The sequence below is a fragment of the Lolium perenne genome, chromosome 7, assembly GCF_019359855.2.
Source record: "Lolium perenne isolate Kyuss_39 chromosome 7, Kyuss_2.0, whole genome shotgun sequence".
Classification (NCBI taxonomy): Eukaryota; Viridiplantae; Streptophyta; class Magnoliopsida; order Poales; family Poaceae; genus Lolium; species Lolium perenne.
The window spans coordinates 220,345,773-220,362,496 of NC_067250.2; the positions used below are offsets into that span (position 1 = coordinate 220,345,773).

The following is a 16,724-nucleotide window of genomic DNA, read 5'->3' on the forward strand; positions in this document are numbered from 1 at the left end:
TAAAATTGCCAACGCGCCAAGCTGGTTACATTTAAGTATAATTCACATGGTAATCAGCAAAGGTAGCACATTCGTACAAACTCCAATTGAGAGATCGAATAAAAATAGTATCTTTTGAAACTATGTCTCTAAATTGTTATCCTTTTCCTAAACCAGAGGAACATATACCTAAAAGTAAAAAAAATGCATTGAAGGGTTTGCTTTGTTCCGTAAGCACTACCCAAAGATTGTGTGATGTTTGCAAGGTTTATAGATGCAGGGCTTTGTTATACTTCAAGCAGCTCTTGCTCGCCACGGCCATGGACACGATAGTGTACTTCTGCTTTGTTCTAAGTCAGCATTGTAATTTATCGAGAAATGCATCATAAGTCCAGCCCATCTCTACACTGGAACAATCTTCAAGGTGTATAATATGCCTGAGTGCTAGTTTCACGTGTCAACTTGTTCCATTTTTATCTCTCTTCTGGCTGTGCTGGCCAAAACTTCCAGAAAATAGCACAACCTTTGGAACACCTTACCTGGCTAATATACATCCTGCACAATGTTGCTTCAGTGCTTGCCTCAGTCTGTTGTTGCACACTTGCTACTTTTTCAGTTATGCCCAGTATCATGTGGATATCGATCAGCACTTTTCGGTGGTCTCTTCGTGGCCATCTGCACCTTTCAGAGCACATTCTTTTTACTTCTTGGACACATCTGTACATGATATTTGTATTCTCAAGAACCATTGTTTTTCTACCAAATAAAAAAGGTACATTGATAAGAAAGCTTAAAAAAGCTAAAGGTAACACACCAAGTTCAATTCCACAAAAATATGAAAAGAAGTTCAATTCCACAACCAACTAACATGTTGCTTGATGAAGGTAAAAAAAATGAGGTCACCAGAGCTAGATTATGAAAACCACACAGTAGGATTGCTAGGTGCTACTATATCGATGATTGGAACTTGTTGGAATTTAAAAGCCACAAAAGAGTTCTATAACATCTGAATTCAAGCTAAACCACTAAATGCAGGATATACTTATTACTTATACTAAATTTTAGAAGCTTATATACAAAGGATCTTATAATAGAGAGGACAATGGGGATACAGATCAAGCATCAGAATTTGACCTACTACTCTAGTCATTTCATTTTCTGAGATTCTGAAATCCATCAAAGCTATGTAGAGCGTAAAAAGCATAATTCACACTATGCCGCTACTTTCCACCATTTTCTTTTAAGCACATAATACCTTATGAAAATATGCAATTGAGCAGAGATACAGATTCAATGTTGTCAAGAAAGTGTACAATAGGTACAATACAATTTTCTGTCGTAACCATGCATTGAGATACATTTGAACAATCCGAAGGACCCTGGACCATATATATATTTTGTTTGTAGAGCCGATTGTGAATCACCTACCAAACTGTAATATAATGGATGCATCTGCTTTATGATAGATTACACAAAATCTAAACTGAGAAGTGATTATACATGATAGTTGGAAACAAAGTGTGTAGAAAAAGACACAATACAGTGTATCAAGTATGGATTAGTAGACCACGCTAATGCAGTTTTGAAAGTATTCTTACAGGACCTCTCATCACATTCATAAATTATGGTCCAGGGTATAGCATATCCTACATAACACAAATAAGACAATTAACTGGAGGCGCCTAACCTGTGATACAACTAAAAAGGTCCAGGTGCAAAGAGCATGTTGTACCTGTACCTGATGCGACTCATTCGCTTGACAACACTTCTACCCCAACCACCATCACACATGGAAGATAAGTCGGGTCTTACGGCGATGATGCCAAGCCACCTAGGACGGCCACTACTCCCTGGGGTCACTACCTCCTCCGGCACCCACTCCTGCTACACACGTTGTCGCCACAGTGAAATATTAAAGGTGGTTGAACCACATAAATATATAAGAACCCTCTCCCATTTCACACCCACCGTTTCCATCACTGTGAAATATAAAGAGTCGCTAAAGATAGAACACAAACATATAAGAAAATATTTTTACCAACGCCTTAAGTTATTGCCCACTTTTTTTGAACACGGGAAGAGATCCAAACAAATTCGAGGTAAAGAAAAAATGAAACAAACATTTTGTGAACACGGGAAGAGATCCAAGATGAGCACACTTAAACCAATGATGATGGCCAAATCCTTGTAGAATTCTTTAGTACAAAAGAATGAAAGGTGCACGACAGATCATATAGGTATACTGAAGTTACACCTATAGCTTGACAGTTGCTAGATATGCAGTTTTTTTTTTTTGACTGAGTTGATAGAGTGTTGCACATGATTCCAGCATTTCAGGGGAAAAATAATATCAAGGCATAATAAGCTTACCAAAGCTCCCTGTCAATAAAATAACAGAATATGATGTAGCTGATCTGGGGTATAAAATCTAGATTGTGTAGGAAAATATAAATGACGGTACCAAAACAGTAGCAACTAATCTGACATGCCATCCGTCATGCAAAAATGAATATTTATTCAAGAAACATGTATTTAATGAATAATTAGAACTCCTTTGCAACTAAGGTGTTGATAAACTGATCTATATATTGATATGTATTGCATCTAAGAAGCTAAGAATAAAATTGTTGGTCCAAGTCTAGGAAGAGTCAATCATGTACACGCAAGATAAATATTGAATATAGCTTATAACTTAAACACATTTGTTGTTTAGATTGAAAATGCAATTGTGAGAAATATTTCTTGTTCTACTCAAATCAATAATTTGGATTTCTTGACAAAATTGGTGCAACAGATAATTCACCTAAAAATTTTGTCACATGAAAAGGGGGTAGACTTGTAACTTCATGTACCTCTGATGTTGGATCCCTCGCCATCTATTGATCTTTATACTCTAAGCACTCTTATGCTCAAACCTCAGGACCATTTGCAACAATGCAGAAAATATATGAGGTAAACTATCTAAAAGTGAAATGTTATTAGATATCAATAAACCAATCTGCAACCACTCTAAAGCTGCATTAATCCTTATACTAAATTCCAGTCAAATATTTATTATCTATGTTAGGATCATATCTATGTATGCATTTCTGTAGTAAGAAACATAAAGTTGGTACAAACTTCTCACTATGGAAGTACGAATATTATTTGTTACATTGGCTTTGTTGATGTACCTCTGCAGTGTATTAATGAATACTCAATACATGTCTAAAAAATGCATACTTAGATAAACACACAGCAACGTGCATGCAGCTTTTCTGCCATGTCCCTGCCATGTCCAGAAGCAGAAACGCCCGAGCCCAAGACGTTGAGGCCGTGGACATACAGCGGGCGGAATGTACCCAGCTTGTTTGGCAAATCAATGGAAAGGGAATGGGAGTTGACGCATATTCCACATCCCCCCGTCTTAATTACCTTTTCACTTCCCTACTTAACTCCACTCCACCCAAACAATCAATGGATTAAAAAGTCCCTACATCTCCAACTCCCATTCCCTGCCTCTAATCCCCAAACCCCCAACCCCCCAAGCAAACACGATAATTTCTTGCCCCATCATGAATGACAGCGGTACGGGCCAGCGCAACGCCATCCCACCACCTCTGATTATGGGTCTTGTAGGGACCAACATGGAGGTGGGTGGCCTCCTGCCGCTCATCCATAGAAGCCTCCCTTTAAGTCCCCTCCATTCCCCGCTTGGAACCAATGAAGTCGACGATGGACAGCGGCACAACCTAGGTTGGCTGGTGATTCGGGATGGAGGGCGGAACGGAGGTACGGTGGGGGCAAGAGATGGGCGGGGGCTATGAGCCCTAGTAGGGGATGAGGAGTGAGCGGCGGAGTTCATGTGAGATATGACCGCAACCTCAGCACATACGCCCAACCGACGCAGCAACAACGGTCAAAGTAAACCCCACAGTGGGGCACATGTCGCACCGGCACAGACCAGCGCATGGAGCGGCAGATTCCCATAGAACACATGCAGCTCAGCAGGCTTACACTATTTACTAATTGTAGATCATCCACACATTATTATTTTCAATATACGCACTTCTTAGAGTTAAGTCAATTCTATGTCAAAATCCCTTAACTTGGAAAGAGATACATGGAAATGTCATTGTCTACACTCTACAATTGCTCTAAATACATCTATTTAATTTATAGCAGCTACAGAAGCATCTCATCTTCAGCTCTCCATCATAGCACAAGGCTTGTTTCATTGTATAATTAAACAGAAAAAATCGTGTTCAAGTGAAAAACTCTGAAACTCTAACCCAGTAACTGGAACAATCCTAACCTGAACAGAATTGTTCTTTGATCTGTTTTGATGGTTTCTCCATTGATGCTCTAAATAGGTTGTGCTCTAGCAGAAACAAAATTAAGAAACATTCTTACAGGGAAAAACATCGTTTATTCGTTCTAAACAATCAAATGCAAAAAAGAATAATATGGCTTTCTTAGCAAGGAATTAGAATCAAGTAGATGCACAAGGGATTACCAAAATTGATCACACTGCGACGACCTCTATGAACTAAGGAAACAATGGTGATGGCACATCAAATTGCACTAATCTAAGATCCATTATATGAGTTAACAAAGAAAGTTGTTCAATATTTTATGATAACAAACTACTCTGAAATACGATTGGATTACCTTCACTGCATCAACCTCGCAGGACGGCAACATGTCCTGCACATAATGCGAGAGGCCGCTGCCAAGCCCGGGGACAGTGGAGATCACCCATGACGTGACCGTCACCCCCTTCCCAGTAACACTCTAAACCTCCCATCCCTAGACTCCCCGTCATCCCCGAGGGTGCCGACAGCACCAGTTGCGAGACGTCCGGGAGCAGCCTTTTCACCCCTTCAGAAACCCTCAGGGCGCCCCGCGCACCGCTCCAGACCATGCCCCATCACATCGAGAGCAACACGACGATCTCCCCCGGCGCGAGCTCGCCCACAGACTTCATGTCCCCGCCGTCCTCGTCGGGCTGGAACCTCATACCGCAGGGCGCCCCCGTGACGGCGCAGACTGCGATGGACACGCGGAGGAGCTGAGCCGGCAGCAGCGAGGCCCGGGCTTGCGTGCAGCAGGCATTGAACCCCCTGCAGAAGCTGAGGCAGTTTGCATCCCGAGGAGGTGGCGGCACCGGGGGCGAAGAAGAGGGCGTTGATGGCCGGGCTGAGGGCGGCGAGGAGGTCGTGGAAGTGCGCCGGCGGCAGGGAGTCGGGCGGGACTCTACGTGCGGTGGAAGGGGGAGGGGAGAAGGGATGCCGGCGGCAGGGAGTCGGGCGTGCGGCCGGAGCGGCCGCCGCGACCTAGATTTCGGAGGTGGGGAGGGGCGGTCGAAGGGGAGAACTGAGGCGGGGTGGGGAGGAGCGCTATTTGTTTTTTTACGAAATTGTCTCGGTGGGATGAAACTGAAGGATGGACCCATCTTAGGCCGGTTCCAGTTACAGTTACCGTAAAAAGACAGCCTAGGGGGAAAGATCTCTGATGAAACTGAGGGCATCTCCAACCGGCTGACCCAAACGGACGCGTTGGGCCGTCCGTTTTGGGCCGTTTGCGTGGCCGCCCGGACACGCGGACAGCGGCCCGCGTCCGCGTATCCGTTTGGGTCGCGCGCCACGCCCAACGCGTGGACGCAGCGCATATGAAATAAATGAAACAAAAATCGAAATGAAAAAGGAAAAACAACAAAACATAAATTTAAACTACTTGGTAATTAAACTTAGCCCTATTTTGGGCAATTTTTACACAAAAGAAAGCCCTATATGGGCTTTAAACTAAAAAAAAACCCTAGCCAGGGTTTGCGAGCAGGCGGTGGCCGCCGGTAGTACTACCCCCAGTAGTACTCGTCGTCGTCGGCGTCGATGACGATGAGGCGCTGTTCCGGCTAGAAACGCCGGAGGGCGGCGGGGACTCCGGCCAGGGCGACCACTGCGCCCTTTCCCAGCCGGAGAGCGGGTTCGGCGGGCTCGCCGGCCTGCGCAGTCGTGCCCTCCGCGCGGACTCCTTGCGGAGTCGCTCCTCCTCCTCCTCCGCCGAGCGCGGCCCGGCGCTCCTCCTCCGCCAGAGCGCGACACGGCGCTCCTCCTCCTCCCGGAGCGCCGCGGCGCGTGTCCTCCTCTCTCGGCGCGCCATCTCGAGGAAGGCCCACGCTCCGCCCGGACGTTCTCCTGGGCCTTCTGGCCTTCTCCGCCGGGCGGAGACGCGCGGCGTCTCGGCGAGGTGCGGCCATTTGGCCGCTCGTCGAGGTCGCACTGCTCGCGGGACGCCGCGAGCGCCGCCGCAGCCTCCGGTCGTCTTCGTCCTCTCGCTGCCGGGCTGCGGCAGGGCCGCTGCGAAGGCTGCGGCTGCGGCTCGTCGATGTACAGCTGAGCCGCGCGGCGGCGGCCCGACCGCCTTGTGTGTGCGCGGCCGCGCGCGAGGCCGCGCCGTCGCCGACGTGAAGCACGTGTCTTGCCGGCGCGCATCGTGCTCCACGATTTGGGACTTGCGTCGCCGTACGCGGGGTCCTCCCGGAGGTCCGCGCGGCTGCGCGCGGCGCCTCCGGATCTCCGCGACGCGGGCGCGGCTCGACGGCGGGATGGGCGGCACCGAACCCGATCCGCTCAGTGCCGGCCGTGGGGAGGTTCACGTCCCCCACGGCATTGGGACGCGGCGTCCCGTAACATCTCGTGCCACCGCTACGGTGACGTAGATCCGATCGCGTTCGGGCGTCGGCGGCCCCATGGCGAACGCCGCGCGCGGCGCCGGCTGCTGCCGGCCTCGTGGTCGTTGGCGGACGGCGCGAATTCACGCTTCGGGGCCATGGCGGCGCGGAAGCTTCGAGCTCGCGCGTGCGGCCGGAGTGGATAGTGGGGACTGGATAGGGACAGTCCCCCTCCCCAGTCCACATTTAATAGGACTGGGGCACCGACATGTGTGCCAGCCAGGCGGACCAGCCGGACACGCGAGGACGCCGCGTGCCATCCGCGGCCACGCAAACCCGGCCCAGATTTAGCCGGGTTTGCGTCGTTCCGGACGCCGCGGCCATCCGCTTTTGCGGTGCGTCCCCGCGTTGGGCCGCATTTTTGTCCGGCTCGACCCAAACGGACGCGCGGGCGCGGTTTGGGTCACCCCGTTGGAGATGCCCTGACGGCATGGATCGTTTGTACCTTAGATCCTACAGTCCAAAATCACGCACGCGGGAGTGCCTTCACCTGGCTCCGATCGCAACAGCATTATATCTTTTAGTAATTCCTAACATCAAATATACTCCCTACATCATAAAATAAGTGACTCAACTTTTTTCAAAATTCTGAGGTATCTATACTAAAATGCATCTAGATATATCCACATCTAGACAAAGTTAAATCACCTATTTGCGAACGGAGGGGTACCTTTGCAACGTGAGACATCCCCACATCACCCCCCCCCCCCCCCCCCCCCAATAGAGTAAATTTGTAGCGTGAGAAATACGGCTGAAAAGAAATATACAGAGAAATCCCACCAAAATAATTCATTTATTCTATTCAAACCAAAATAATTGGTTTAACTTAAATGAGTGAATTTTCCTACACCCTGGTATTACATTGGGTCAAGGCGAACGGAAAGGTGTTTAAGGAGGAGGCGGTGGACATGGTGTTTTGGTTCATAGGTTCAAATGCATCTTTTACAGAAAAATGCATTTTAATTGAATTTATAATATTATAAATTCTGAAAAAAATCCTCATTGTAGATCTGGATATACAATGTTAGTACATTAAATTTTGTGGAGAAAAGGAATTTTTTTGGACGGTGCAAACAAACAAATAAATATCTTGTGAGAAGCCATTTGGAGCAAAAAAAATATCTTTTTTACACGGAAAAATGTCATTCTTTCACGAAACTGTGCACGAGGACAAATAATGCGCGGATATACACTTAGATATTTTTTTTCAGATTTTTGTAGTTCCTCGGAATATGTTTTTTAGATAATGGGTGCATCTAGGCAAAATGCATTTCCGAGCGATGTTGGACTAAACTAGGAAGCATAGGCGCGGCGACACGACGCGCCCGTAGTGGTAATCTATTCGTGGATAGAGTTAAAGCTAATTATTGTGGAGTTCATATTTGGGATCTTTGTTAGAAGTTAACTTAAATGAACAATATGAGTGAAAATAGAGAGAAAGTTGCAACATGATATACACTGGATTATACACTGAATTTACAGTGACTTATGTACATCGGGATTATATGCTAGAGACCAGTCGGCAGCGATACATCGGTGACTTATGTAACTAACAATATCTTTGATAGAACATTCAAGTTATCACTATTACTCAAAACGTCCAAAATAATATTTTTTTAATGGACATAGCCAGACGGTGATGTTCCATTCTTCTACTGTTTTTTTTTTCATTTTGCCCATTTGCAACGATATTGTTGGCCTGTACTAAGAAACAAATTGGTGACTCACCTAACGGGCTACTACAAAAAAAAGTTAGCTCATATTCTTCGGTTGGTTAGCAGGCCAAAGTGTTTTTTTTTCATTCTGCTCATATTCGGTTGGCCAGCTTCATCGGCGTTGCCTTGTCGTGTATGGTATACTCCTTATTATTGCTCGCTATCTCGAATGCTCTAGAGACCAAAATAGCAATAAGAGAAGATATGTTGGGAAGGCTGGGGAGGAGGGGAATCATGGAGCAATTGCAGATCTTTCATTTGGAATCTGCGGGAGGAAGAGAGATTGGGGCAGCAAGGAGATGGGCGAAGGCCAAGCTGGACTGTTGGAGCTACATGCGGGAGCTGCAAGAGGCGGAGAGATTGGGGCAGCAGGGGATGGGGGAGTCCAAGCTCGGCTGGTGGAGAGGGGCATCGGGGAGGCGGCATGTGTTGCGTACCGTGGTGACATCATGGAGCTACCGTGGATCTTGCCTACAGGAGTACAGGATCTGCAAGCAGAAGAGAGCTTGCATCAGCAATGCTATCAGCAAGTTCATCACGAAACGCTAGATAGGAGCAACCGTTGGAACAGATCGAGTAGGTGCAGATTGAGCTAACATTGACAGGTATGTATCCTTCCTTTTGTGGTTACTGCGAAGCAACATCTGCTAGAATTTGTAATTATAGCTGTATAATGCCGTACAAATTTGGTTTCTATCCGCTGTTGCTAGGAGCTGACCTGCCCTGCATAGATCTGAACTAAAATTGTGGCACTAAGGAAACCAAGGACCAAAAATCTACAGGAAAAGAACAACTCTCTGGAGCATACTTTAACTCTGAAATATAACTTTAGTTATATCATTCTAGTGAAATTTTCATTTGGTAACTAGATTGCTAATCAAAAATTGAATGGTTCTGGGTAGAGAAAATCTTGTAGACGCAGTAGATCACTATAACAATAAGAAGCGACATGAATGTTGAAATATAAAGAACAACTCCTGATATATTTATTGACTGAACACATACACATCCATAAACAGGATATAGAACAAAACTGAAGAAGATAGTCTTTAATATCTTTGGTAGAAAGGTACATAAAACATAGTACTGGCTACATGGTTCTCCTATCTTGACTAAGTTGAAGTTATGTCAGCAAGGGATCCATCTCTTATAGATATTCTGAGCAATGAGAAGCCATAGCCATCAATTGTTGGATCTTCGAGTTGAATCCTGGAACATGAACATGATTCTGCAATTAATATTGAGTGGTTAATTAGTACTCTATGGATAGTTCTGGAATTTTCCAAATCAAGGAGCATGGAAAATCTTAGTGTACCTATATTTAAACAGGAAGCGCTCCATGTAGGATAGCATCAGCATATATGAACACATCGAGCAATGAAGAACTGCAGTATCCAGCCAAGAATCCATGCCATCCATCACTCTATCTGCTCAACTTGGTACTACTTGCTCAATTGTTCGAATCTCTTACTACCTTATTGTTTTCTAACCTGAATGAAATGATCTGAGAAATAGGGCTGCGATTGAAAGAAGAAAAAAAGGATAGTGTACCGGTAATGAGTAAGAGTATGGCATAGAAAATAGATAAATACCAACTTTTTTTATTCAAGTTGAAACCGAGGACAGTTCACCTTATTCAGGAACTATTTGCAAAGTAAAACAAAATACGCAACCAGCAAAACAGCTCAGTTCCTTGTTTTAGAACTAAACTGATGAAAAGAACATCTAATCATCATCAGATAACTTATTTAATTGTTCTAAAGTTGACATCCAGTAAAACAGAAATACACTGCCAAGTGTAACATACATCTGTTCCATGTATGATGTTATCTCAACTAAAAACCAGGGAAGGGTTACTTAATCTGGCATAATATTGGTCAATGCAAATTGTAATTATTAAGGGAAGACAGAATAAGACATATATGGATGAGAGTAGGCTAATATACTCACCTAGATCTTGGATATGTTACTTTGCGTGCTTTTTTGCCTGAAGAAAAAACGTGGAGGATCCTCTAACTTATAGCTTCACTCAGCCTTCTGGCAATTGTTACATTTGCATCATGGAGAAAAAATAAAAAAAGTAAAACATACAAAGAAACGAAAATGGAACAGGAGGGTGGATATGAGTTTTAATTGTTGGGACGAAACTGATCAGCCCACAACTTAATGCTATCCGTTGGTGAAGTCGACCTTGTTGCCCATAACTCTCATTAGCTCATCTGCTATTTATTAATGAGTTCAGATCTTGTTGGGTTGTTTTCATTGAACGGATTGTTATTTCTTGCCTTCCATAATGCCTAAAGGCAGGACACAAAAAACAGATTGGCTGTACTTTATGTGTGGTACGACACATGCATATCAAAATATAAGAAAACAACTTTAAATTCCTGAGAAATCTAAGATTATTAACTATGCAAAAAAACTAATAGCACAATATGAAATTATACTAAATATCTTTTTGTGTTCTTTGTTGATCAACTTCCCTTGCCAAACCTCCCAAACAATTTTCTTCAGTTGGTTGAGCAGACTGGATTTCAGAGTTATCTTCTTTAGTTTTATTCCTGTATAGGAAGCACACCATACTCCAGGCCCACACGGATGGCCACTGATCACCACAGCCTTCAGGCCAACCTCAATATGTGGTAGATGATCTCGCACGTCATCCTGCAAGTGGCGCTGCATAGTGCGGCTTGCCGCAGAGGATGGAAGCAAGGCCACAAGAAGTGCAATATGAGAAATTAGCTACATCCTTGGTAAAGGAACACTTATTTATATTGACAAAACTGACAGATCTCATGTACATGTGCAATCAACTATCTTTAAGAGGGCATAGTCGCTCCTTAGGCTATATATTTTTGGCAAGAAACAAAGAGCAGTCTTACCATCTTGCTTGCACGTGCCACATAGAAACACACAAGTCTAGACTGAAAGCCCAACAAAACCAACCAAATCAACATATAGCATAAGCTGATGCCGCATATAGCAAGAAACATGGATTGGCCGTTGGCGAGGCCGGCATGACCTCCTCTCTCCAATCTTCAATCGGGCCAACCAGGATCCGCATAGAAACGTACCTGAAAGAAGTATAGAAGATAGAAGAATCTGAAAGGAATCACAAGGCCACCAAAAGTAGGAAAAAGGACGCACAAAGATCAGACAAACCAGGAACATGATAAGGAGAAACTCCCTTCATCAACAAACTTGACACAGAGTCGTCGGCCAGAGCACATAACCCAGCAGAAACATTGCAAACACTGCCAATCCTGTCAAATCTACAACGACCTGTAGAAGCACAAAGCAAAATTAAAAGAAGATCAAGAAATCGTACATAGTCTGCAGTAGGAGAGCTCCATACACAGAAACATCAACGGAACACAAAACAAAGAATCACCAGACTGGTGGCATATCTGGTGGTGCTGCCGTCGTGAGGGACACCTCTATCCCGGCGGTCCTCCCCACACAGTCACCAGCGGCGCCCATCCGCGCTCTTCCCCGAATCTGCTCTTCGGGCCCGCACACAACTGCCTCCCTCGACCTCCCGTTTCTTCCCTGAACCAAGCACGATCCAGAAAAGGGCCTTGGACAACGAAACTTAGGCAGGCCCCCCACAGCGGTCAGAGAGAGAGAGGAGGGTGAAGGGCTTGGGAAGGGCAAGGGTCTGGAGCGGCGCGGTGGGGTGCGGCCGCAGGTGCCGATGAGGCGGTGAGAAAGAGAGGAGGAGGCTTGAGCCGGGCGCGGCTCCTCTGCAGTTCTTGTATTACTGTACCGGGTACAGTAGTGCAGATTCTGCCGTTCATTTAATCTAACGGGCCTTCTTTTAGTCAACCGGTGGACACAAAATTAGAAACAAATTTCCTGTGTTTAAGGAGAAATGGAGGGAATATCACACGTATCTTTTTTTATTAGCGCCAAATTACTTTCTAAACTGGCGCCAAAAAATGAAAGCACGATCCTCTCCTGGAGATTGAGGATCAATTGGACCAAACAGTGCATCGCGGGATGGGCATCTCTAGTCCCTCCTCCAGGTGACACATCCGCTGGTAGAGACACAGGGCTCGTCCTTGACGACTTGCCGCCGGAAGCTTGACACAGCGTCTTTCCTCGACGCCGGCAGCGACACGACGCCCTTCCTTGATGCCCGCAGTGACTTGGATCCCATCCTCAACGCCTCGCCGGCGGCAACGACACAACTCCTTACTTCATTCTGTGCTTCCTTTGTCGTGTGATGCCGTCGGACACCTCTCCCTCCTCCTGTTCAAGGTATTACCTGTTATAGATTGCAAGTTCAGAGTATAAGTCTAGATAATCTATATGAGTTAAATTTACTTTCAGTGTAGGTAATCTATGCGTAGACGTTGATTGCTAGCTTTAATCTGCTATTCACTTGTAGTACATTGTAAATAACATAGCTTCGTTGTGATATTAACTTTTTGGTACATTGATACATTTTTTAAGTTGCGCACTTGCACAATTCAATTGAGCCACACATGTTTTGACAGGACAAATATGATACCTAGCTGGATGCCTCAAATTGGGATGAAATTTAAATGTAGAACAGAGGCTTTGGACTTTTGGACTAGCTATGGTGGACATATTGGTTTTGATGTCAGGAAAAATTATGAAAACAAGAGCAAAACTGATGGGGTGGTCACTTCTGCGAGATATGTTTGCTCAAATGAGGGTTATCGAGCAAAAGATAAAAGAGATCATAAGACACGATGTCCTCGTGCGGAAACAAGAACTGGTTGCAAAGTAAAGATGGACATCACATTAGATCGAGAAGTAGGGGATTACCAAATCCAGAATTTGGATCTTGAACACAACCATGCTCTTCAATTGCCAGGAACACGCCACCTGATGCCGTCACAGCGTAAGATATCAGCTCTACAAGCTTTTGAAATTGACACTGCAGATGCTTCAGGAATACTTCCCAAAGCTGCACATGAGCAAGCAAGCCGGCAAGTTGGTGGATCAGCAAACTTGGGATATTTGCGCCGTGACCACAAAAACTACTTGCGTACAAAGCGTCAAAGGGAGTTGGTGCATGGCGAAGCCGGAAGTATGCTGAAATACTTTCGAGACAAAGTTCGGGAGAACCCTTCATTTGAGTCTGCATTACAGCACGACTGTGAAGAAAAAATAGCAAACATCTTTTGGGCTGACGCTAGGATGATCATTGACTATGCTCTTTTCGGTGATGTTGTGACCTTTGACACTACTTTTGGTACAAACAAAGAGTACAGACCTTTTGGGATCTTCGTCGGATTCAACCATTTTAGAGAAACTGTGATTTTTGGTGCTGCTCTTCTATATGATGAAACATTTGACTCTTTCAAATGGCTATTTGAAACATTTTTATCTGTTCATAAGAACAAACAACCCAAAACTATCTTCACCGATCAAGATACCGCCATGGGAAATGCAATTGAGGTTGTATTTACAGAAGCATGGCATGGACTGTGCACTTTTCACATAATGCAAAATGCTGTGAAACATTTGCCTCCTCCCAAGAAAGATGAAACAAATGTGCTTTCGGATTTTAGTGCTTGCATGTATGGGTACGAGGATGAGGAAACATTTGAAGAAGTTTTCCATGTCATGAGAAGCAAGGTGGATACACAGACTTGGTTGGATAGCATTTACAAAGTAAAACAGAAGTGGGCAAATTGTTACATGAGGAATGTTTATACACTAGGAATGAGAAGCACACAATTAAGTGAGAGCTTGAATAGTGACTTGAAAAAACATTTGAAGTCGGACCTTGACATATTGCGTTTTTTCAAGCATCTAGAGAGAGCCATCCAAGGAAAGCGAGATAACGAGTTAAATTCAGAGTATGAGTCTCGGAAAAAGTTACCTAGACTGAAAGTGAGAACTCCTATGTTATTGCAGGCAAGCAAAGTTTACACTCCAAATATATTTGAGAGTTTTCAGAATGAATATGAAAGGTCCATGTCAGCATACATCAAGGCAGTAGGAGAACACAATGAATATATAGTTGCAATTGGAAGTCTCGACAATGAATCAACATTTGAAGAAGAGTGCAGAGTTGTAGGTAATTATTCAGAGCAATTGGTTACATGCAGCTGTGGGCAGTTTGAAAGAGCTGGTATACTTTGCAGTCATGCTTTAAAAGTCCTTGATGTGATGAATATTAAGTCACTTCCAGAACGATATATATTGAAGCGATGGACTCGAGAAGTTCGAAGTGTTTCTATTGAGGACAGGCGTGGCAATATTGTTTTGGAGGACCCTAGGTCTGAACATAGTCAGCGCTTGAAGTTTCTCATTAAAAAATTTATTGGTATAGCTTCTCGAGCAGTGAAGTCCGAAGAATCTAGCACACTGTTAGATAATGCTCTCGATGACTTCAGCAAGCGAGTTGATGAAAAAGCTCCTAGCTGTATGTCCAATGTTGAAGCTACGCTTGAACAACCAGATGTCCAGTTGCAGAGTGCATGCCTAAAGAAAAAGGAACCTCAGAAGAAAACTTCAAGGCGAAAGAGAACTTGGCTTGAGAAGCAGCGCCCCCGTAAAAAGAAAAAGGAATCAAGTAAAGAAGTACCACATGAAGAATTTGGTTCTGTAAGTTACTTACCCACATCTTTGAAAATATTAATTAAAGTTGTTCAATTTAAAGTAATATTTTGTAAACTTATTTGCTTAGAGAGAGGGGGAAGAAATAGCACCACTACAAGACCCAATTCCTCTGATGCCAACCAGTAGAACAAATGAGAATGGGTTTGAGGAATATGGGTGTATCCCGAGCTACACCCAACTACTCCTGGTATTCAATTTAACATGTCTCAATCCGATTATCAATTTGTACTATTGTGCTAATAAATTGTTTCTATCTTTCATCTGTAGGGCTCTAGCACGGGGCAGAACATACCTGATGATACTTGGAACTTTGGAAACAACACATATTTTACTGGCTGGCCAAATTAGCTTCATACATACTGAAATAAATAAGCAAGATCTCATGTGCAGTACCAAACTATGTACTTATTTTGAGATACAAATGCTCTGTGAGTTAGTTTGTGGCTCGAGCTTCTCAAATTTCTATTCGGTTGATTCAGCGGAGGTTACTAGCACTACTCCTGTGGTGTATCTATTCTTTCTTTACCCTAAACTTCACTACCAATGCAGAATTTTTTTTGTGTCATGCTATCACTGAAACACATATATGTGGTTCAGTGTAATCATTATTCAGAAAACCCCACAGCAGAGTGCACGAACTATCCAGACGACTCGTATGTAAACCAAAGCTCTATATGCAGTCCTAGCTTGTAACATACCATTATAAATCCAGTCAGTCTCTTCCAGCATCAGCTTGCAAAAAATAAAAAAGCTCACAGAGAGCAGCAAAGGAAGACAGAAATTCACCTGATTCAACGAGTTGTAGTCCGTCGGCGAGCGTCCTTGCGGATCGACGGAGGCGGCACGCGCCTGCAACATCGGGGTCTGCCGCGCTTGAGTTGGGTCTGCCGTGCTCGAGCTGGAAGAAGTGGCTGCACCACCGCGAGATCCGCCGCCTCCAAGTACGAGCTGCCGCGCTCGAGCCGGTATGGCGGACAACGGGGGAGAACAGCCGATCTAGGCGCAAGAGCTATAGAGGGCTAGGAGGGATGAGGGAGCGGCGGAGGGCATCGCATCAATTTTTCAGCTCCGCCATTGCTGTCGCCTGTCAGCAGTAGAAGAGACTAGACTAGTGAGGAAGGTGAGCGAGGACAGGGGTGACTTAGAGTGGATTCATTTTTCTCTTTTCTTTTCGCCACGAAACGGTATCATTTTGTACTACCGTTCATTTAGAATGGAGGGCAGATCTCTGCACTACTGTACCTGGTACAGTAATAGAAGAACTGTAGACGAGCCGCGCCCGCTTGAGCCCTGCCCGTCGGGAGAGAGAGACCTTCGAGAAAGGCAAGGAGGAATTAGCGGTGTTTCCTATTCGTTTAGTTTTTTTTTTTGGAGAACTCCTAGTCGGTTAGTTGGAGACTTGGAGAGAGAATTTGAAGGGAAACCGGATGATAACCGGTAAACTTGGACATTAGAGCGCCAAAAAAAAATTAACAAAAACGAAAAATGCGGCAGTGACTCACGAGGGAGGACAGATGTCATGAGACAGCCAAAGCAATGGAAGGCAAAATTAGCGCTTCTACAGTGTCAAAGTCACTATTAGCTCGTCAAAACGTTTAGCTTTTATATAGGGTACTAGGAAGATATGCGCGGCGGCACGCCGCGGCCTTGGGTATTATATTGTTGGATAACCTATTGTGGAAGTACCGCAATATTCAGGAATTCAGGGTACGAAAGTA

The 16,724-nt window shown here is 44.7% G+C and overlaps 1 protein-coding gene and 2 long non-coding RNA genes across 6 annotated transcripts; 1 reads left to right on the forward strand and 2 right to left on the reverse strand.

Moving 5' to 3' along the window:
• LOC127313581 (uncharacterized) lies at positions 1 to 5,356 on the reverse strand. 3 transcript variants are annotated; one of them, XR_007859114.2, is made up of 2 exons: positions 1,718 to 5,356; positions 1 to 1,625 (listed from the first exon to the last, which is right to left on the reverse strand). It is a non-coding gene; the product is annotated as an uncharacterized lncRNA (long non-coding RNA). The 3 variants fall into 3 exon arrangements; XR_011748626.1 differs by having other exon boundaries at positions 1 to 696; positions 1,712 to 5,356; XR_007859113.2 differs by having other exon boundaries at positions 1,712 to 5,356.
• A 4,006-nt stretch (positions 5,357 to 9,362) lies between these two features.
• On the reverse strand, positions 9,363 to 16,196 carry LOC127313583 (uncharacterized). Of its 2 annotated transcripts, none has more exons than XR_007859116.2 (4): positions 15,793 to 16,196; positions 11,798 to 12,673; positions 9,722 to 11,688; positions 9,363 to 9,634 (listed from the first exon to the last, which is right to left on the reverse strand). It is a non-coding gene; the product is annotated as an uncharacterized lncRNA (long non-coding RNA). The 2 variants fall into 2 exon arrangements; XR_007859115.2 differs by having other exon boundaries at positions 11,798 to 12,657; positions 15,793 to 16,191.
• On the forward strand, positions 12,888 to 15,433 carry LOC127313582 (protein FAR1-RELATED SEQUENCE 5). The gene is made up of 3 exons (XM_051344071.1): positions 12,888 to 14,991; positions 15,074 to 15,193; positions 15,274 to 15,433. Exons 1-3 carry the CDS (start codon positions 12,913 to 12,915, stop codon positions 15,352 to 15,354), a joined length of 2,280 nt encoding a protein of 759 aa, XP_051200031.1. The 5' UTR covers positions 12,888 to 12,912; the 3' UTR covers positions 15,355 to 15,433.
• Positions 16,197 to 16,724: the final 528 nt, after the last annotated feature.